This window comes from Hermetia illucens, chromosome 3 (genome assembly GCF_905115235.1).
Source record: "Hermetia illucens chromosome 3, iHerIll2.2.curated.20191125, whole genome shotgun sequence".
In the NCBI taxonomy this organism is placed as follows: domain Eukaryota; kingdom Metazoa; phylum Arthropoda; class Insecta; order Diptera; family Stratiomyidae; genus Hermetia; species Hermetia illucens.
Window position 1 is genome coordinate 51,189 of NC_051851.1, and position 23,631 is coordinate 74,819.

At 37.2% G+C, this 23,631-nt stretch overlaps 1 protein-coding gene across 1 annotated transcript in view; it reads right to left on the minus strand.

Moving 5' to 3' along the window:
• Positions 1-23,631, minus strand: part of LOC119650797 (homeobox protein abdominal-B-like) — a gene marked incomplete at its 3' end in the record, with an annotated part of 85,112 nt that overhangs the window by 49,868 nt on the left and 11,613 nt on the right. Inside the window, exon 3 of the mRNA XM_038053932.1 lies at positions 9,424-9,522. Within this exon, the coding sequence (XP_037909860.1) occupies positions 9,424-9,522 (99 nt within the window). The remainder of the gene's footprint in view (positions 1-9,423; positions 9,523-23,631) is intronic.

Genomic DNA, 23,631 nt, shown 5'->3' on the forward strand with positions numbered 1-23,631 from the left:
TGTCACCCGACCATATGTTAGCTTCTGAAACAACTAACAGGATGGTGGAAAATGAAAAAGGGCGATTCACAATCTGCTGAGGAAGGAGGAACTACTGAGGAAAGTAAGAAATAAAGACACTAGCCGCAGTTCTTAACTGATCTTGCCCACGAGGTTATACTGAATTGGCAGCCCTGCGGGGTAAGCAAAAGAGAAGCAGGTGGTCTTAGTGAGTAAAAGGCTCAAATAAACAAATAGGGGAAATAGGTTTTAGAGAAATGCTGGGAGTTTAATGTTGGTATCTACATATTTACCGACTTCAAGCAGGTTTACGACGCACAGTAGTGTAAAAAATAATGCTGCAATCTGACATTCCAGTAGTCCAAGACACCAAATCAGCAATGACGGACAAGATAACTCAAGTGTGGGTTCGAAATATACTACTTAAATCGATACTAAAAAACGACAATAGATGGGCCAGTATGCTTTTCAGTTTAGAACTCCAGCATATAGTCAGAGAGCTCCCCATTGACAACACAAGAACGTTGCTATTTAAGTCCGACCAAATAGTGGCATACGGTGAGCATATTACTGTTCTGTCCCGATCTTTTTTCAATGCAAAATAGATGCTGGATATGGCAGTGTCGGAAGTTGAAGTTAAGATAAATAAAAGCATAATGATGATTCAAACCAAAAAAGGACACCACATAAACAGAATAAATAGGAAGTAAGTTATCAGAGAACACAAATGAAATTGACAAAATGAAGAAAAGAATCTAGCTGGCGAAAAAAACTTACGGCTCGATTCTTTCCATTATAATAATAATCGTTGGCGCAACAATCCAATTGTATTTAAGACCTTGAATCGTAATGGATCATCTCATTTAAGAGCCTAACGGTATGCTAGAAGGCAAAGAAATCAGTTTCGCACTCGCCCGTGATTACGACTCTGATCTGATTTACGTATTCATTCGCAACTGAGTCGACTAGTATCCAATTTCCAGCCACGATACAAATCTCACTCTCGCTAATGAGAGTTGAACAGCGATCTTCCATTATGACAGCCTAATGCTATAACCACTAAGCCATCCGGCACTCCCCAGTCTTATTTCAAAATACATACACAGGAAGACGAAGCTGCGTATATACGTCTGTTGATCATTAGACCTGTGTTATGGGAGAGAAGTCAGGACCTTAACTCAGGCAACAATAAAAATACGGAATGCCTTTAAAAGCAAGATCTTGTAGAGAATATTGAAATCAGTTCGCACGGGGGATGAGTGCCGCATCAGGTAAAACAAAGTGTTGTATGAACTCTATAGTGAGCTAAAGGTCTCGCCCATGATTCGAACATAGCGTATGGGCCTGAAAGTGTATTCAAATTGAAAATTGAAAGAATAAGGCCAGTCGGAAAATCGAAGAAAAGATGCTGACGGTTAATTGCTTTAGATATAAGAAATTGGAGGACACGGTTACTGAACCGAGGTAACTAGTTGGAAATGTCGAAGGAAACCAGGTCTGTAGCACTGTGAGGGAAAATGGTAAAAATACTATTTGCAAAAAGCAATGCCATTTTTTACAGCCTTTTCAAAATCACTCTTCACTCTGCTCCACAAACAGTACAATTGGTTTTCTAAATCGGATATCTGGTTTAACAGTAGTTAGTAGTTATTTCATCACGATTTATCATGCATTCCACATTAAAATATGCTGTTTTGCAGTATATTCATTAATCAATTAAGTTGCCAATAATCGACAATTATTTCAATCGATGTATGTCTCATAAAAGTGAGCAAGGTGATTGCTATTTGATTATGTTAAGGTTCTGAGATTGACAATTTCCGAAAAGCCGATTGTCCTCATATTGGGGAAATTGAATGGTTTCCGGAAACTGAATTTTTTTTTAAAAATCTGCGAAAAATTCAAATCAGCAGTATCGCCATAAATAAATTGATGGACACATTTGTAGATTACTATGAAATATTGATGTGAATTTCGTGAGCATATCAACCAAAGGCTAGGCGGAAATTGCATGAAAATAATTTAGAATTCAAAACTTCTTTACGGTGAATATTTGACCTTCCACGACACGAAATAATTTACATGAAGCAACCCATAAGTGAACATTGTAACACATAATAGCGCCCATAAATTCTCGACAAGATATCACGATTTTTCCTTTCGCCTTCGCCTCCCTACTTATTTTCCCAATCTAAACAGAATAATCTCATTTCCATTTTAACAGATCAACCGGCCATCAGTGTAGGTTGAAAGCGAAATAAAAAGCTATAAATTTTGTTAAAATGGAATTTTCGTTGGAAGATAAACCGTCTTCTACTTCTACTTGACTTGAGAAATACATACCTACAGAATATGGGCTGCATGGATAACATCAGCATAAAATTACGTCGGCTAAGCTGAGCATCCAAAAAGAACACCCCATGATATCTTATTAGAATAACAATTCTCTGCGAGATGGTTGCCGCACAAAATTTTTTGGATACCTTCCATTAATGACTGCATATGAAAATTGCGCAAAAAGTGTCTTTTTTCTGTAAAAGAACTGCTTTATCAAGTTTATCTAATGCAAAATTCAAGAAAGAATATTATTGTTGAATGAATGCTTTTCACTCAAATACTTCTGACGAATTGCTAAACCATTACTGAAACAATTTTCACCCTCTCTGTGAAACTATTTTAGTCGCCAAGTGTTTTTGACGTGGAGTTAAATCCAGTTTCGTTCTTGCACCCTACTGGCAGTGTGTTGGACTGAAATGGCTTTTACCCAATGTTAGCCAGCTTGATATCGATTCAATATGGCTGCAAGAAATGGCTTTTCATCATTGGACGATTCGGCGGTTTACATGGCAACCAGAAAGCCAGGGCATGCTCACAACTGCCAATTATATGAATCACGCAGCAAAATGAATGAGGGAAAAAAACTTCGAAAACATTGTCTTCTACTACAGGAGCAGAATTCTCTTTGAATAAAATAAGAACAGTAAAATCTCATTTAAAGATTGATGATAATGATGAGATTCGTTGCAAAGATATCTAACACAAGTAAGGATTTACTATAATTCTCTTCTCTTCATTCGACAAAACCCTGATTACTGTCTCCTATCTATTTTCGATGATCACAGACAAATATTGGAAACAGAGCATTTATTTCATGCAATTTATATTTCTTGAAGGGAATGTTAATTTTAATTTTTGTTGTACACTCAGGGGCAACTGGGCAAAGCGTATTTGTAGTAATAGTAGGAAAATAACATTTTATTTCGAGTTCAGAACTTGTGCGCTGTACTCATTGACTGGCTCCACGATCCTGTCCGATGGCACCTGTATTCCTGAATCAAACCGACAAATGATATTCATTACTGATTAAACCTGATTAAGACGCTTTTGCTTCGACTTACAAGGTAATTTCAATTCGCTTCTTGCTTACACTTAGGACGCGTTTTTTTTAACTAATTAGCGTCTTAAGTTCGGTACTTATACCAAGAACAACTTTTGCAGTAAATTGAAGCTGACCGGTTTGCAGTAAATGCAACGCTTATACAGTGCGTTCATAAACAATAGAACCACAGTACTTTTTCCGAGCATTTCCTATAATTACTGTTACAAATGGTTAATTACCTTAAACGTTTTTCTGAAAATACTTGCATTTGTTTAAGTATCTTAATTGTATCGCTTACAGCATTTATTTTTTTTCAAAATGGTGTTTTTTTTTCAACCATTCATAAATGATAGAACCACTCATATTTTTAAACTTTTGTTAAGGTTTTGTGTGAAATAAAACTTTATTAGAATCGATTCAATGTCTGTTTGTCCGTTTGTCACACCGGCTTTATTCAGAAATTGTATACAGCAATCATTGGGTGAAACATAGGAGAGTGTCGGTTCAGAATGTATGCCCCAAAAGTGTAACAGGTCTCATTCTCAGAACCTATCCACCCTAAAATTTTGAAAAATAAATAAATAAATGTTGAATATCAAATGAAGAAAACAATGATAAAAACCCATTTTAATATTGAATTAGCTTCCAGTCGGTTTTGATAACTAAGGTGGGACATACTAGCAAACCAGAAACAACATTCTTGATCGTTCAATTTTTTTTCCAGGCATCCTTGATTGCCCTTTTCAACTTGTTGTCTAATCGATTTTCTTTTAGGTTTGAGTCAGGAAAACGTGAAGGTCAATCTTGAATGCTTACTTTATTAGTGACAAGTCAGGCTTTTGTAAACCGCCGGAAATGAACTACCGCGTTATCATTAGTTTAACCGATCGAAATACGACAAGAAGTTAAAGCGCAGAATTTCTTGGCAGCCTTAGGTGAATGCGTCGAACGCCGTCTCTATCGACGTGCCAAGTGCCGAAAACGTTGCTCAAATTATAACAGATCCGTCACCGAACGGACGCCCAAAATAACGCGGTTCTTTCCTCAAATCATGCCCATAACTGGTAAATCCATTTGGATCGGTAGGTCAAACCCTCTATTATGGAGCCAGATAATCTAAGCATAAAAAGTGAAAATATAAAGGTGACACATTGGAATATGCTTTACCTTATCCCATTCATTTATCAACGTCTGGTGATAATCTGTGGAATGTGCCCTAATTTTCCAATATTCCAGCTTTAACATAGGTGCTTTAAGCGTTCGCATGTAATGGACGTTCGGTTACTCTGTTAGAGTTTTCCAAACTGGAGTGTCTGCGACACTCCTTTGTTGTATTTGACGCAGAGTTAAAAATTTTCCGATAACTTAGGACTTGCTGGCGACCAGAGATTTTTGCGTACCCTAAGTTTTGGACTCACCCAAAAATATCACGATAATATCAGGGTTTCATTCTAAATTGCGAGAAATTTCGCCGTTCATGAAGCGCAGAAATTTTACGTTTCTCATATTCATTTTACACACTTTTTGCTCCATTGTTTCACAAAAGTTGCCTGATTTGTATTATAAACATATTTCCAAAAGCTTCACGACCAAAAAAAACTAAAGTTTTCTTGTGGTTCTATAATTTATGAACGGTTGAAACAAATGAATGTTGTAGGTAATACATTTGGAGGATTTTTTAAATTTTAAATCGGGATGGAAAACGCATTTTTCCGTGCAAGTACTTCCAGAGAAAATTTCAAGGTAATTGAAAGTTTCTTACACTAATTATAAGAAAGTACTGGGAGACTGACAAATTCCATGGTTTTATTACTTTTGAAAGCAAAGATAGCCGCGAAAATGTCCTTTCCAGCATAATCAGTATAACGGCAATAATAGGCTTAGAAGAAACATCAATTTTTTTCTCTAAGCAGTTTATATACAAAGCAACCCTTTTTGCGGTATACTTTACTGCGCTGGCAAAAACAACAGCACTTATTCGAATTTGTCATGTAATTCGAATTTCCCTACACCCTTTGTCATTAATCACGCAACTTTTGGAAACCTTTTTGAGGTTTTGTTGAAAAAATTAAGGTGGTTCACGTACATGATGTCTAGGCTCCGAAATACTCTTTGTAACGATATCTACTGAAATAATAATATAATATTATTATACTTTGAAAATTTACTGCGAAGTCAATTGCAGCAATATACATTTTAATAAGAAGCTTCATACTAGCAAGTTTCGTGGAAATCCTAGTATGCTATTATTAATAACAAAGTTATAGTTAATCATTGTTGCCTCTTACGCAGCGAATAGCTACTCCCTAAGAGATAAAATATCGGTGCCACATCGAATTGAATATCGGCTATATTCGACGATGAATACTCTTACACAAAAGATCAACAAAATCGACTTGCCGAAGAAGATATGCTTACATCAAAACAAATGAAATTTTAATGTCACCTCGGGGTTGATCATTACTCTTTGGAGGTTATTTAATATTTTTAAACCTACTAACAAAGTTATGATAGGTCAAAGTTGTTTCTTTCGAGTGAAATTGTTGTTACCTAAGAGATAAAATGTGACTATCATATCGTATTGAATATGGGGTATACTCAATGCATATATACTACGAGTGTCATGGCAAGGATGGTTGGGCGGTGGTCAAAAGACCATCCTGAGTGGCCGAACAAGACCAAAAAGGAAAAGCTATCCCAAAAACCTAAAAAGAAAGTAAAAGTCCGCAAACAAAAATTGAAGCTCCATCGAAGTGCTCCGGGGACACCAGCTTGCACGCATCTGTGCTAGTCAGGCTAGGAAATGTAGGGGGTCCTTGGAACACTTCCCTTACGTGCCATTTTATAAAAATTCACATGTCCTTTGTTGTGCGCGGTTACGCATTAGATCCTGAAAAATAAACAAACAAGCAGATTCACGCGAGCCTAACAAATGACCAATACGCGTGCTAAAACTAAAAACGAAAAATAACAACGGTTCAATCGCGCGTGGAGCCGGAAAACTCCGGACTTGAGTACCGCGATCGAAAGGAATGACCCACCGCGGATCGCATTCTTGATCAATGTTCCTCCTGCCTCAGATCATTAGCTTCTCGCATTCCACTCTCTTGCAATCGAGGACATTCCCGGGTCAAAAATTTCGGCGGCTGTAGCTGTTTGATTAGCAACCTCTGTTGAATAACCAGCGGAACGCACTGCTAACTAGCTATCAGCGATAGAATATAAATACTACTCACAGCACAGATTCCAATCTCTTTCATACGCTACATTTTCCTTTTTTTTTCTAATAATTTTGGCACTTTTCTATCCTTAACTTTTTTCCGGTCATTAACATTGCTGGTTAATTGGCGAGTTTCTATTTCAAGTTCATAGCAAAACACTAGCACCCCCAGTCAATTTCACCACGTTTGCTAACTTTCCCAGTTTTCAGACTATAAAGTCCTCAAAATTTAGAGAAAACTGCACGAAACAATTAACTCTGGAAAATTCTATGAGTTACAATCTTTAGTTCAACTCTCTCTGATGGAAAAGGAAAATCGCGGAAAACACCCAAGAATGACTGCACATTCGACCTCCCTCACTTCAAAAATTGTTGCAACATATGGAAAACTCCTGCCCACAGTGCTTATCAACGAAGAAACACCAATCGCAGTATTATTATTAGGTAAACAAAATTAAGCAAAAGGGATCGCGAGAATTCAATCTTCTTTTAGAGAACAAAGTGGGGATTAATCATTGAGGACGGAACATTTAACCAATTGCCTCCATATTCCATCAAAGATTCATCTTACCCGTTACTTCTTCCCGACGAAGAAGAAAGACTATTAAATTTTTCAGTTACTGAAACGAAGAGATTGCTATTTCACAAACAGTTAGGGAAGAACACTCCTCAGAAGCTCAACATATAGCCGCAAAGCCCGTAGATCCAGAGACTTTGGGAAGGCGATTAGGTAGCCACCTAAGTTCCAAAAACAAACACAAAAAAAACGAGCAGTGCTTGTGGTAAACTACCAAGGATAGAAGGGAAATTGAGGCTTAGGAATATTTGCTTCTGAAAAAAGGCGTGAAAACTTAAATCTGAAAGATGAAGTCAAGTGTACGTGGAACCTAGACGGGAACAATGTTGAGAAATTATAGTATCTCTATCTGACACACCAAAACGAAGTTGGAAGCCGGAATAGGTTATTTTTCACTGATTCGAGTAACCAGAACATAGGAAATTTCGGCCTTGAACCTAGCTCGATAGATGCGCTCAGAGGACCCCTGCCCCCCATATTCCCGAACCTGGCTAGCACAGAGGCGTGTAAGGACGTGTGAACGGAGTACTTCGTTGTAGCTTCAATGTTTGTGGTTTTTGGGATAGCGTGTACTCAAATATTTTTACATAAAAAATCCACAAGACGACTACGAGCTTCCGCCTTAAGACTTGTTTTATTTTTGCTGTGTTTTTTCTACTCTTATGTCAGAATGGAAACTGCTTACCTATCTAATGATAAGGTATTTCATGAGGTAGTTATTACGTTTCAACAATAGGAAGCACCAAAGAAAGGAATAAATAAAACTGGAACTATTTGCTAATGCAGTTAAATAAAATTGTTTGAGAACTCAGTTGGGAAAACTGGATAATTTGGAATACTCTGAGTGTATCTCCAAGCTAAGATCATATGGAGTTAGTTGTTATTCGACGAAAAAAAAAACAATCTGCGACTCAATCTTACTTTCATATCAACGGTGACTTCATCGACTTAGGTTCATGCTATGTGGGGAACTATTTGATGAGAAGTGAAGATTTTAAGTATTATAATATAATATAGTATTAAAAATAACGTCGAACAAAAACTACTGAATTGTGAACCAAGTGGTGGAAAAGTATGAAAATCTTTTAATTTCTTTAAAATGTTCCATTCCACAGTGTATTATGTGCACTTTAAAGAAGACATTTTTCATTTAGGTACAACCCTTTAAGTTTAGTAATAATTTCATTAGCAACATTTATTGATAGGAAAATTCGTCTCAGTTTACATGAACAGTGAAACAGTTCGAAGAAAAAGAAATGAATAAAGAAACTTGAAAACCACATTTGCATCCATTTGCAATAGATGTATATATAATAAATACATGGGGGGAAAAGTAATACAAAAGCCCATCGGATTGAAATTCATTTTAGACATAAATTCAGCTTTTCGCGAATAAAGCCGCTTTTTAAGATTTGTGGCAAGGTAAATCTACTTTTCTAAATTTGCCAGAAGCTACTTTATATAAATATTTTACAGGAAAATCCCTGAAGCCGCTACAACATTCAATAAAACTACGAACCATTGCCTTTTTATATCACCTTAGTAAAAACACATTATAAACACATAAAATAAATATTCACAAAACTTTTTTATCTAACCACTCACGTTAACGCCCCTTTAAAAGCATTGTTTTCACTTGGCACTTCCAGGGCAGCTTTTTGTAATCAAATTCATTATTATCTGTCGTCATTGTATGGTATATGCAAAAGTTTTAATAAGGAAAGTTTGTTCAGTTGAAACACATAATTAGCTTCTAACATGAAAAGCATTTTATAATAATTTTCAACAATGAAAGGACAAAATTTTAGCCGAGGGTTAACAAGAAAGGGGACGAGAATCCGATGGAAAATATAAATCTACACACGCTTGACTTGCACATGTTACTAATGATTTCTGGATCAGTGGAAAAGGAGCAAGCAATACACTTTAACTTTTTACCATATTGTTCTATACACTTTCCACAACCAAACGATAAACGGAGAACGGCTCGTTCGTCCTTGAGCATGCAAATCAGCGTGAGACTAATTTGAATATGACACCATATGACAGAATATCTGTTAACCCATTTGTCCGTCCTCGAAATGCTATTGAGTTCGGCTTCAAATTTGTCGACCTTCATAATCACCGAGATGACATTCCTCAAACCAGCGAATATTGCAGGTAATGGGGTTTGTAACACAATTTACGTCGTTTCGTTAAATCGTTAATTTGGAATAGAAAAAGAATAATAAAAAATACACCACATACCATTCCATTCCCGTATGCTCGCGGCCCAATAACAATTTGTTGCACTTTGATTGATAATAATTGTTGCAATCGAATAGGTGTACTCACAGTTCTCTGTTCCTTTAATAACAGAACAAAATGCCAGTAAACGATCTCGTTAATAAGAAATAAAAGTAATATTAAACACACACGCTTCGGCCAAGTTGCCGATGATGGATTTTCCTTTTGTGTTTTCGTCTTCCTTCTGCAGGAAACGTAGAAGAAAAAACTAGGAAAAACAACACACAACAATCAGCCAGCTACACTACAATCAAGTTTATGACCAAATGCCATAAAAATATAGCGTCCGGGCTTTTTTTCTTAAGACCTGAGACTTGAAGAATTTTTATGTACCTATGAAGAAAACGAAAGGCTTTTCTTATACGACAGTAATTTTATCGCGTTTTCTTTGCCCTCTATATAAAACGGAAAAGGCTCCCGCACTAACACGCTTAAATTTCTCTTGGAAGCATCCAGATATGTATATATAAAGGACAAAACATATTTACTCTCAACACTGAACGTGTTGAAGGGACAGTAGCATGCAGAGAAAATATTCCAAAACGTTCTTCAGTTTGTTATGCAACTTTTGTTATATGTAGTCCTCTGTAGCTCAAAACACGTTTTCGTCACCATGTGTTCGTATTTTGTTTGAGGTACTGTATATTTTTCGTATCCATTTATGTGGAAGGGATGTTCGGTCGCCATTACTGAACGAGACTGTTCCCATATTGTTGGACATGCCGAGGGTTTATGTACACAAGCCAATGTTCTGCCCTTTATATAGAATGTGTAAAGTGAGGGGGGATAGAAATTAGTATCCAACACCAATCACAATCAAGGGATGAAAGTCCTGCATTTTTACACAACACTGCAATCAACTTTTATGCGCGGTTTGAGCACTCGGTAGCAGCAACCTCTCCCCCATCGTTTGGGAGCATGACTGTGCGGAGTTTCTTTCTATCGGTAGAAGAAGCGGACAGCGTTAAACCTAAAAATTTAATGCAGCAAGCCAACATAGTATTCAAATCGCACCCCATTTTATTGACTTCTACTTATACATACATATATCAACATCAACCTATTTAGGGTGTGTAAGCTGGACGCTTCCCGCACCAATCCTATGCAGTAGTTTATTAAAGTAATTAATCCCGAAGGGGTAACGAAATCAAATATTAGAAGACCATAAAAGGCTACGTAGGTAGTATTATAATTGTGATTCTTTGTTAAATAGAATTGAACTTAGTATTTTATTTTCGTTTGGATTTTGGCTTTTCTTTTTTTATAAGCATAATTGAAGCTTCCTCTATAAATGCCATTATATGATACACTTAAGTGTAGCTTGATATTATCAACTAGTTCACAGATTTAGTAAATTTTGACTTTCTTAGGTTCTAAGGTTGAATGATTCTTGTTATGGTAGATACAAGGGCAAGAATATACTTTGATTGAGCTACGCCCAGAAGGGAATACATTTTAGAAAATTCCACCGAGTTTACTTATTCTTGAAAGATTAAGAAACCAGTATGCCCATGAAAAGTACTTACTTGAATATGTAAACATCGTATATAACAAAACTCTCCATTCTTAGAGGACAAATCAATTATCACCCGTTGACTAATGCACAATTGTAAATCACAAAATTAGCGATAAAGAAATTTTTAAAAGTTAAAAAAGTTTTCCATCCAATATTCCGAAGAAAATTGTCAAACACAAGTATAATTTTCACTCAAAATATCTACGCAAAGAATTTTCACAAATCACGCTTGAGTTAAATGAGGTAAACAAATACCAATACGTTATTCCGCCAATTCTTATCTTATTTACAAACTATATCAAATTAAAATTTTGCTTTCTTCCAATTGACTGCAAATCATCTTTAATTCACACTTTTTTACAACAGTCGTTTTGGCCGATTATGCACAATTAAAGATTTTCATTATCGCCGTTACTATTGTTATATATCTATGCACCAGATTTGAACTAGCACTTAAAATCGAACAAATTTTCAATATATTAATAGCATAGCATCTCACAACAGTTACTTGAACTTTCAAAAAATTAATCACTGTATCATAGATGAAAGCAATATAAAACTCTACTATACAACTTGTTCATGCTCCTCAAACAACTTATACGACCGTACTAAAAATCTATTGTGGATAAAGAGATTTCGTCAAATATAAAATACACATTCTACATGTATGAAGCAAAGATGGCACCCGGCTGTACTCGGGGAACACAAACGTAGGCATGTAAGTATATGTCTGTAAACTCAAAACACATATGTGACACTGCCAGATATGTTGTATCATATACATACATACTACACATGCAGTATGGATAATCCACAAGTGAAAAACCAGATATTAAAACCACAGGAACAATTTTAAGATAAAAAAATGTTTTCTTAGATTAAATAAAAACTAGAAAGAAGTTCAAGAAGTAGTGAATCAATGTGTGGCTGTTTGGCGATCTTATGGGTGCTAATAACGAGCAAAACAAGTTTTAACAAATTATGCATTAGTATGGAGCTGTAAATGTTTTGATCCTGCAGCAACCGTTTAATGTTCTCGTATCTGTATTATAAATAACAGAAGTTGCAAAGATACGGGAAATTAATATATATTAATAATTATGTATAATAACCTTGAGCCAGTAGCGATCAGCAGTCAACTTCCAATGATAGGAAAATGGTTCTATATATGTATATCACAATTTAAAAAGGGTGAATGCTAACTTGCAAGGTGGAAAGTATGCAACATTCAACATTTTTTTATTGAAGTGGCTTACTTTTCTAACATTGTTTATTTTATTTCTAACTTGATTATAATAATAATAATCGTTGTCACGACAATCTAATTGGATCTGAGTCTTGAAGTGTGTAAGAGCACTTCATTCAAGACCGCAACGGTACACAATGTGGTCAGCATTGCGCTCACACTGATCTGACTCAAGTATTCATTCACAGCTGAGTCGACTATTCTGTCACAAGACAAATTCCTCTGCCACTCCGATTTGAACCGCGACCTTTCGATGTGACTAGCCATCCCGACACATTAAGCTAGCTAACCTTAATTATATTGTAAAGGGTGAGAAGGTTAAAAATTCCTTAGTCTAACCAAGTAAGTCTAAGATAACGGGCGAGAAGGTTAAACTAACTACTTAGTTAAACTAATGAACCTTTTGGCCCGTTACAACAAAAATTAGATATAAATTAGAATAAGTACTCTAATTTACATCTAGTTTTTGTTTTTCTTTTCTTAGTATTTACAATACCACTTACAATTTCTTTCTACCTTTAACAGATAAAGAGTATGCAATCTCCAAAGGAGAAAGAACGGTATTCTTTCGAAGAATGCCTCTTTCTCTCAGGTTGACAGTGGATTCCTGGAGAAGAGTTCTCTTTGATCGCCAGTTCACTTTAGCGCTGTGTCCACACTTCTCGCCCTATATTCTGGGAGAAAAAGATTTGGTTTCCAGCCTAAAACCTACGTGTTCTCTGGAAATTCGAGACCATCACTGCCTCATAGAAAAGATCGAGGTAGAAGAGGCCATCAAACGTGAATGTCTGGAGGTAACCAATGCCCGGATTGGTATCACCTCTGCGAACTCCCAGGGCCAAAAAATCGCTGTGGTTAAAGTTGCCGACCAATACGCGAGGAAGCTTCTAAATAGCGGGAAAATAAGAATTGGTTGTGTAGTGTGTAGGATACGAATCCGGGCCGCCCCAACCAAATGTTGCAGATGTTTGGACTATGGGTACACATCTGCAACCTGTCGGGGACCTGACAGAAGGGCAACATTCCATAAATGCGGTCAGGCAGGCCATAAAGCGAACACCTGCAACGAAAGGGAAAGCTTTGTCCTATGCAGGGACCGTGGCTCGTCTGATGAGAACGTTGCGCACACTGCGGGCTCGGGGCGGTGTCCAGTCTTCAGAGCAGAACTGGAAAGAGCTAGGACGCGGTCAACGTGATTCGCATCCTACAAATTAATATGCACCGGAGTGCAACCGCTCATGAGTTGCTAGCGTAGTTCGCTGCGGAGACCAAAGCTGATTTAGTACTCATCAGCGAGCAGTACCAAAACAAGGACCCAGATTCATGGCACCCTGAAATATCAGGTATCGCTGCCATCTGGGTTCGGGATGGCACTCTCCTTAGGGTTCTTACCCAAGGCCGAGGAGATGGCTTTGTCTGGATTCGGCGTTCACGGATAACGTTTTTTAGTGTCTATCTTACGCCGAATGAGACGATACCGAACTTTCGACGCAGGCTTTATGCTTTGGAGGACGCTATCTTAGGCACAGACGGGCGGATCTTGGTCGGGCGTGACTTCAATGCTAGGAAACTTGAGTGGGGCATGCCTCACACAGACTCCAGAGGGAAACGAATTCTGGAAATGGTGGCGAGAACAAGACTGGTACTTCTAAACACCAGATCCACCCCAACGTTCCAGCGCCCGGGCTGCGAAGAAAGCATTCCAGACGTAACCTTCGCGTTGGAATCACTGGTGTCGCTGGTGGACGGGTAGAGAGTTCTGGAAAATTTCTCGGTAAGTGACCATCAATACATTGCCTTCGAAGTGATGGACACAAACTCTTGGTGTGCGCCACCCCGGCGCTCGTTCTGTGCATGAAACGTCGCGAAAGTGAACACCGGGAGGTTTGTCGAAACTCTTGGAACAGGTGGGGCCACGCTGGAGGGTACTCCTGGGGACGGTGGCGCTGCAGCCGACACTGTTGTAAAATCAGTTATGAACCTGATAATCACGGTCTGCGGAGCCTCCATGCACAGGAAGGCTGTACACTTTTCTCTATAAAAGAGTTGGAACAAGCAGTCCTCACTATGAAAAGCAAGAAGGCGCCAGGACCCGATCGTTCAAGCAGAGCTATACAAACTGGTATTCCAACACCGGCAGAGCTACCGCTCGGCGCGTTCAACGCTTGTCTGAAAGCGGGCACTTTCCCTGCTCGTTGGAAGGTAGTGAGACTTGCACTGATCCACAAAGGGAAACACGACCCCGAGTTGCCGTCTTCATACCGCCCACACGCTCGAAATGCTCATCAGAGGTAGACTCGCTAAAGCGATACGCGCTGCCGGAGGTTCATCTCCCCGGCAGTTTGGTTTTAGAGAAGGGAGATCCACAATTGATGCTGTCATGCAAGTCGTGGGTGCCGTTCGACGGCCGTTCGAGGCAGGTCACGTCTGGGGTAGCACAGGGATCCATCCTAGGGCCGGACCCCTGGAACGCTACCTATGATAGTTTACATAAACTCGACATGCCAGAAGAGTCGCGCCTGGTCGGCTATGCAGATGATGTCGCGGCGCTTGTTGTTTTACGCACTGTCGAATAGGCGCAAAGCAGACTTGGTATATTGATGCTACGGATAAGCGGATGGATGACTACTCATGGTTTCAACCTTGCACTGGAAAAAAACCTGACTAAAAAGAGAATTCCGACCCTGCGTCCCATATCGTTCGGCGAGTCGATAATCGAGTCAAAACCAGCGGTAAAGTACCTCGGGCTGACTCTTGACTTAAAGATAAGCTTTTCTGAGCAAATCAAAGCAGCAGCAAACAAGGCTGCAGCTGAGATTCCAGCGTTAAGTAGGTTAATGGCAAACATTGGGGGTCCTACGTCTAGTAAGCGACGTCTCCTGATGAGTTCAACGCAATCTATCCTACTTTAAGGCGCGGAGGTATGGGCTGACGCTCTTGGCAAGGATGTATATCGTAAACGTCTCGCGCAAGTACAAAGACGGGGGGCTTTGCGGGTGGTGTCTGCGTACCGCACTGTCTCTGAACCGGTCGTGATGGTGATCACGGGAGTGATTCCCGTTGCCCTTCTTCTTAAGGAGCGTCAGGCCATATACAAGCGCAGGGGGGATGAGCCAAGGAAGGTTGTTGCTCGTGAAGAACGGCAACGCACCCTAGAAGAGTGGCAGCTCTCTTGGCAAAATGAATCTAGAGGCAGATGGACTGCACGGCTCATCGGCAACTTAGGTGCGTGGTTGAATAGGAAGCATGGTGAGACTGACTGGCTATTTCCTTACTAACAGGTGGAGCCGCATTGCCCATTACGTTCGGGTCCTTCTCGTTGCTTAGAAGATAGAGCTCGACCAGTGGAGGAGCCGGATGGCAGGGGGTTCCTTGAACTGACAGTTCCCTTCCTCCTCTCCACTCAAGTTAGTGAATGGAATTCCCTGATTTGAAGGCTCTGCAACGCGGGAGAGTTCGGGGACTAGCCCGAAGTAATGCGACAAACGGTTCCAGGCTAACTCTTTGACGATGGGGAGGTGTTTAGTTTGTGGTCCGACGGCGTACCGAACCGAGAGTCCGGGAGTGTAAATGCATTTACCCACTCTTCCCCAAAAAAAAATAAAATCCAGGTCTCCAAGGAATACATGAGGGACTGGCAAGGTCAATGTCTTCTACAATCAGTGAGTTTTGACCCTATGGTGAGTCGTTTCGAGCGGAAGAGTTTTGTAAGCTGAAATAAGCTCTATCGGTGTTTGCACAACCGTGCAAGGATTTTATCATCATAGGTGTTATCGGTCTCAAAGTTGTAGTCTCCTATCTTTATTCTTCCCGTTTGATTAGTGCGATTTGATGTTGTTGGTGCTGACGTTGCGACCATATATTTCGTCTTGCCTTCATTGATGTGCAGGGCAGGATCTAGATCTTCCTATGATATCGATGTCGGCAGCATAGGCCAGTAATTGAGTGGACTTAAAGAGGATGGTGCCTCTCACATTTACCTCAACATCACGGATCCCTTTTTCCTTGGCCAGATTAAAAAGGATGCACGATAGGGCATTTCCTTTTCTTACACCTTTGTTGATGTCGAATGGTTTCGAGACTGATCCTGCTGATTTTATCTGGACTCGCCCATTGGTCAGAGTCAACTTAGTCAGTCTTATCAATTTCGTAGGGATACCGAATTCTCTCATGGCCGTGTACAGTTTTACCTTGGCTATGCTATGAAGTCGATGAAAAAATGGTGCATCTAATGGTCATATTCCAATATATGAAGCAAAATATTTTGCATTCTTAGCTATATTCGGATGGAAAAACATTCATACAGAATTGTTCACATCAAATGAATACAAAATCATTATGCTCGAAGCGAGGGGCCGATAATGTCTCGTTGGCACTCATCAGGCTTTGAGCCGCTGTCCAAAACCTTGAGCATAAATTGATGAACAGTTCGTGCAATTGGTCGCCTATATATTAAATCACTTCAGCTGTAATTATAATTGTAATGAGAAAATGTTGCTTTTTGACTTTTCTTATGTTTACTTAGTATAGATGTGGTAGTTTTCCGGGGTCAGATCTCACCTATGATGTTGACTTGGCACATTATTTTGCTTCAGATTGTCCGTAATTGGAACATTTTCTACCTGTGGCACCATCAGGAATAGCAAATCATGGAAATTTTAAAACACCAAGTTACAATATAAGTAGTGTTACTCATAATTGCAATTTTCCTATTTTGGTCTCGGCAGAGGGTTGTTGATTGATGGTACCCTTGTTTCTTAATAGTTCATACCGCTAAATGCTGCACGTACCTCATTATTTTTGCTAGTGGTGTTTAGGCCAGTGTGCCCAGAATATTTTAATCGCAGCTTAACTAATTTTTGGAAATTCACCGAATAACCCCATTAATGTTCCAGAAATATCAAATTTTATGGAACGCTCCCAGTTTCTGTCTCACTTTTACATTGGAGTTATGATTTAAATGCGTTTTGATTTTCATTTAACTTTATTTTTTTAAATAATTACAATCACAATGGAGAAAGGGTTTTTAAAATAAATATAATATATACATAGATATTTGCGTCAATAATCAGCTTGATATGTTAGCTTCTCTTAACAATCATAGTTTTTCCTATTATTGACATCAGTTATTTCCAATATTAAATAGATATTTTAAAAGACCAAAAGCTTAAGGTTTTTTGAAATATTTCGGCTCTATTAACATTTTATCGAACTTTGAATTCCCACGCTTTATTAGTTTGATTCCCACGTTTTATTAGTTCAACAATAAAATAATTCAATTCACCACAGCCCCAACAAATATCCTAATTCCTTTAATCACAACGTAAACCACAGTTTTTCTGACAATATACTATTCTTCGATTCTTGCAATCCATGTGTGATCCGATATCCAGTCTATTACTATAAATAGCTACTAATCTTCTACTATATGAACGCCTACCTACGCCACGATTCCCAACCCTGAAGCTTCCTATAGCAAAATTCGTAATAATGTTGCTATTCAAATGCAACAAATTAATACATTATTTATGGTGCTGCATATTCTGCGGGTAGATGGTGATATTAATTACCAGGCTAAACTGCTGTGGGTTCCACAATGTAAACTATGATGGAGGCTAATGTGTAACCAGTTTAATAAGACCTGGTGCAGTATATGTCCACACTTTGCTTCAGTCGAAAGCCTAACATAACCTTTTTATGTTCATTCATGCCCTGTATACCCATAATCTTGTTCGGTTGAAATGGTTAAACCGGAGATGAATATTGTTGGCTTACAGATCGAAAATGCAAATATATTTGTAAGAGCTCAGTGGAAAAATTATTTCTAAAAACATATTTTCGAAATCCTTTGCTTATCAATCATTATGAATTTTGCAACATAGAATCTGCTGCATTGAAGGCGCTCTAACCAATTTCTGATGTGATGGAGACGTAATTCTACCTGAATTCAAACCAAAGTCATCAAATTTGAAATACGACTTTCGTAAGATTCTGAATACAATCAAATAAAATACGTGTTAATTTATAAGCAAATCGATTTTATGAAATTCTCACACAATATTTCAAAGTTAACATCCGAGTTGGACTCCAAAAATACTTGTTCGAATTTTTATAAGAGTAATTTAATTATACCCGAAATTTGAAAATGGCAGATTTTGTTCATAAATATAAAAAATCGTCGTGTGGTAGGGCATCAAATTTCACTGATTCGGTCCGACTTCCATGAGTAAAACTTGTGTTATTCATGATTGGACGTTAACTAAAGTCTCAAAAGAATTGTATTCCAGAAACAAAATGGCAGTTCTTTATTGCTTAGAAGTTTGAAGATACTTGTCCAATCTTCTGATCAGTGACCTTACGAGTTATACGAGCCCAGAATACCTTGGAATTTACAAGAGAATAAAGTGGTTAAATTATGTGACATTTTAACGAACTTCTCGTAGGAAATGTATATGTATATTGGACGGGATGCTTATTTTACTGATAGTTTACGACGATCAGTGTCAAATAATTTTCACAGTTTATGCATGCAAGACCGCACACATTAAATTAAAAAAAAAACTTTAACGACTCCAATCCAAATGAATTGTTGGTATCGTATTGAATGTAGTTAGTGAATAGTAATAAATCAAGGGGTATTTAATTGAGATGTACCAAAATCGTTGAAATGTTCACTGGAGTATTTAATATGGAAGTTTGTAGGTTCTAAGTATCAAGAAACAAACATTTTTCTAAGTTTAGGAAAAACTTGAACCCAAATAAGCATGAGAATTAGTATTTTCACGGCTGAATATTTTAGATGCAATTGAACTTTTACTCCGAACATTTTCCACCGATTAAGTGGACGTTGCTGTGACTAGAGCATTTACTCGCATAATAGGGTTTGAAACCTGTCTGCAATATGCTTCGGATTCCCGGTAAATGAGTAAGCCCCACAGAATATAATTAAACGATTAGCATGAATAATACATAAAACAACTTGATACACATGTATTGCGACTGAAAATTACACCATGCACTACTTCTAGTGATTGCTGCCAATTAAATGATACACACATATACGAATGCCATAAGTTAACATTTGCTTCTTCTCTCTTCGAGTTCAAGTTCTGGAGAAACACGGAAATGGAATGAAAGTAGAAAAACCTATTCTTTATTTTTCAAATGATTCGAATTTTCTAATCTAAAAATTCACACTGTAATAAATTTTTATGATTGCGCATAAGCAGACACAAGAACTAACTTGAACCTAAAATGAACACTTTTCTAAACATATATTAGCTATCCAAAGCAAAGAGCAAAATTCCATTATTTTCGGGATCCTAATAACGTAACCCTTTGTGCCTTTTTGTGCAATAGTTTAGCAGATAGTCCAGGGTCAAGGCGGCAATATGTAAATTTGACCTTATTGTGTCACATAGTTGAAATTTAAGCAGCTTCGAAGGGCCCCTCGTCTTCACCGGACCATTAGTTATGCATAGGGAATGGACATTGAGAAAACCAATAACCAACGCAATGTCGTTAAACAAAGCGGATAAAATTCGAGGTTGTTCAGGCAATAAACATTTTGGTCACTGTTCTCCTTACGAGAAGTGCATATGGACTCGTACTTCTGATTGCTTTGGGAAAAGGTGACGAATACAAAATACTTATCATATCAGTCAATTTAACATTGTACTCATCGAACAATCATCGAATGACATTGTACTCAGCGAACCGCACTCGCAAGTAATCGTTGTCTACAGATTTTCTCAACGAATTACAGATCAATAAATTACAAAAAAAAAAATATATTTTCGGATTCACTGTATAAGAAATTTAAAGTGAAATATAAGTATTCTTCCTATTCTGTTATATCGGAAAATTGTGCTAAAGAGTATAACTATGCACCAAATACATATACATATGGACATATAGCCCAGATTTTTTCCATTCTATATAATGCTAACCATATAAAACGATTTACGCCCATAGTAATTGCCATGAATTCGTTTTCCTATGTGTTTTCGAGAACAAAATTAATGTATCAAAATCTTTTGTCTAAAGCGATCACAGTAGCAAAGCAGCCTTTATTATTTTTGCAAGAATGAATGTTGTACTAACACAGTCCATCTCTAGCAAACATTCATTTTACATCCCTTGAATCCAAACAGACACTTATTTTCTTAGGGTAAGCCATGAAATGGTCATGAAATAGGTTTAGGTCGTTGGAAATAAAGTGAAGCTTTTATGATCAACTTCTAGGTTTCCAGTATACTGATCGATTACTATTTGAAATCTTACATTTAGATGAGAAAAGCTAACTTGGATTTCAATATGTTTCTATCAACATTTTTCACCTTGACTTCAATCGGGGACTTTCAAGAAGGAGTCTTGCTGCACTAAATATGTACAATATGTATATTACCAGAAAATATTTACTTATTTTTAGATGAAGAAATATTTAGATTGATGTTGAATTGTTGAATGATTGCGGTAATGTGGCATTTAGCGCATATTATTATAATATTAGCTCTGAAATCCAAATGTAATTGAAAATTGTGTATACGGTATTGGTGGTACTATGTTCTACGTTCTGTTAGTTTAAATTGAAAGTCATAAAATTGGATTTTCATTCATGCATCCCATTTCATTCATTTTATTTGCTGAATTGCTTGCAGGAATTTCGCCTTTTTCCTTTCGAATTTTACTACATTACTACATATAATAGAATTATTGACTGATTGGTAGCAACTACATGTGTGCGTATGTAAATAAAGAGCATCCGATGTGGCATCGACTATATCAGATTTCTATAGAAGGAGGGAATGATCGCCTTAAAGGCTTGGGGACAAAACATATGTATAGTATTATAAGTTTGTTTCCTGTTCACCACACACAGCCTATGTTTTGCTATTGTTATCTTTTCTTTTCTTCTTCTTCCCCACATTTTATTTTCATTAAGAGTGTGCTTTAGTTTCACTATCATCGCACTTAATGCTGTGCAAGTGATAGCTTATAGCAGCGGAGACAAGCACAGAGACGAACTCAACACATCCATGACGACCGGGATGAAAGTTTAGTGAATAATTGAGGTATTGAACGATGAAATATTGTCATTACGTCCTCTTTCTAACCTTCTTAAACCATATAAAATCAAATAGTAGCTTACAAGATTCTATTGCATTCCGATTTACATCCTTTGAAGAATGTGTCTATTTTTACTCTATTCTATTATCATCTGGATATATACATATGCATACACACATTCCCACCAATGGCAAAAAATAACTTTCTCATACTCGGCTGTACACAAAAGTATTAAGTAATAGAGACATAGACGAAAAAGTTGGTTATCTATTTAGCATTTTATGAGCTATATTTGCTATGATTGAGTCACTTTTATTAAGGTCGTTCATTTTATTGAGTAGGCAATTATGTTATGTTTAATGTCGATACATTATAGCCGCACGGCGAACTGAAGCCATTGGTAAGAAAGAGCCAAAATCGTGTAGTAGTGAATTAACTGCCAAAGACAATAATTAGAATAAAGCCATTTAGTGAAATTGCAGCGCTTTATCATTCTTTCCATTACCTAATTAATTGCTCTGAAGATGTAGAAATAAACTCCACAAAAAAGCCTTATGGTTTATTTATCTCTGTTTATGGCGCTTATAGTAACGATGTACTAGCTTGGGAATTTTCTAATCTCCCAGAAAGTTTTCAGTATTTATATCAATATATAATTTGAGAAGAGGGACTAAAATTAAAAAAAAAGCTAAAATTATAAAACCAGTAGATCAGCAATGGTAAAATAATAGGAAGACGAGTTTACAAGGGCTTTTCGGTCTAATATCAAAACAAGAAGGGAATAATATCAGCTAAAACCAAGCTACCATTGAAAGCAAATAAACAATCAAAAAAGTATCATTTCTAAAACTCTCAATTGCATATTTCCGTTACCGTTCCGTTATAGTCGAAATTCCATAGTGAGGCAAATTTCATCAGAACATTCATTTAGGTCTCATGATGAATGCAGTAAGTTTCATATTTACAATCTTTATCAATATAAAACAAGAATCAGGTTTGCATCTTATTCTTCCCATAAATATCAAATTTCTTTATTTTCGTCTCATACGTCTAATCAAGAACAGCCTGTAAATTAATGATTAACTTTCGGAACAAGCGATATAAATGATGGCGGTGCGTTGCGGCTTGAGAATGTAGAAAGTGAAGTAAACATAAATTTTCGTCCCTTGTATGTAAGCTGTGTCATGAGTCCCAACCCAATTAATATTTAATGAACTCCTTGATTCGTTAGCGCGAACATCGAACACTGTTCACACTGTAGGTATAAAATGAACGACAATAGGACGGAACCAGATCCAGGTAGGTAAGAAGAGTGAATAATTGATGATATCTTGAGAATTTTATAGCTCTTTCGAAACTACAATCATTTTATAGCCGTTCTTGAACCTGTACTGGACGACATTTTTATAGTAACGAAAACAAAATGAAATAGTATATTCTTCATTTGATATTATCACTTATTTTGCTTAATATGTACTGACTGTATATATATATGTTATATGTATTCAGTTTCTAGTAAAAAGCAGTTAATTACAGCATAAATCTTCTCGTGTAAAGAAACGGAGGAGGGGGCAGACTTTTTGAGAGCCCGGATTTTTTCTCTACGACCCTGAGTTTGGATTATATTTCTCGTTGCATACGATATGCGGGCCAGCATATGAATTTCTTTGTGCACAAACTTTGATTTTACTTATGAATCTCTCTCATTTTTGTCCAAATACGTGAACGCATTTTAATTTGTTTTACCATTAAAGTTTACAAACGTAGATTTTGAATGAATGCATTTACCCACTTCTTCCTATCATTTACTTATTACTTTTTATTTCAACATTTTTAAAAAGTAGTTACTTTGCAAAGTTTAATTGTTTTTTTTTTTTGTTATACGCAAAAAAGTTTTCAAACAGAGAGTGTCTTTTCTCTGATTAACTGGCAAGTTCTGTTGACAGTTTGACTGATATACTGCATACTACAAAATAAGTTAATAACTGAAATAAGTACAGTTCAACTTTGTGGAAATGAAATATTAAAGAAGTTTAATCTGATGTTGAAATTTCGTGTCTGCCAAATATATAGTTTCACACAACAGTTGACTTAGCTTCGATTTGAATAATCCGAAATATTCATTCATTCATAACTTCCCCTTCATTCCAAATAAATTTTCTAGAGGTATTTTTTTGTTTTGTTTTTACCCGTGACAGCAGCGGCAAACTTTAATTCAATCTTAATCTCATGGTCACAAAATAATCAAGAGCTCAGTGTGTTATTTACTGGGACTATTTCTACGGTTTCGTGGAAAACAAAGCCTTATTAAAAGTGGTTTATTGTCTGTCTGTTAGTC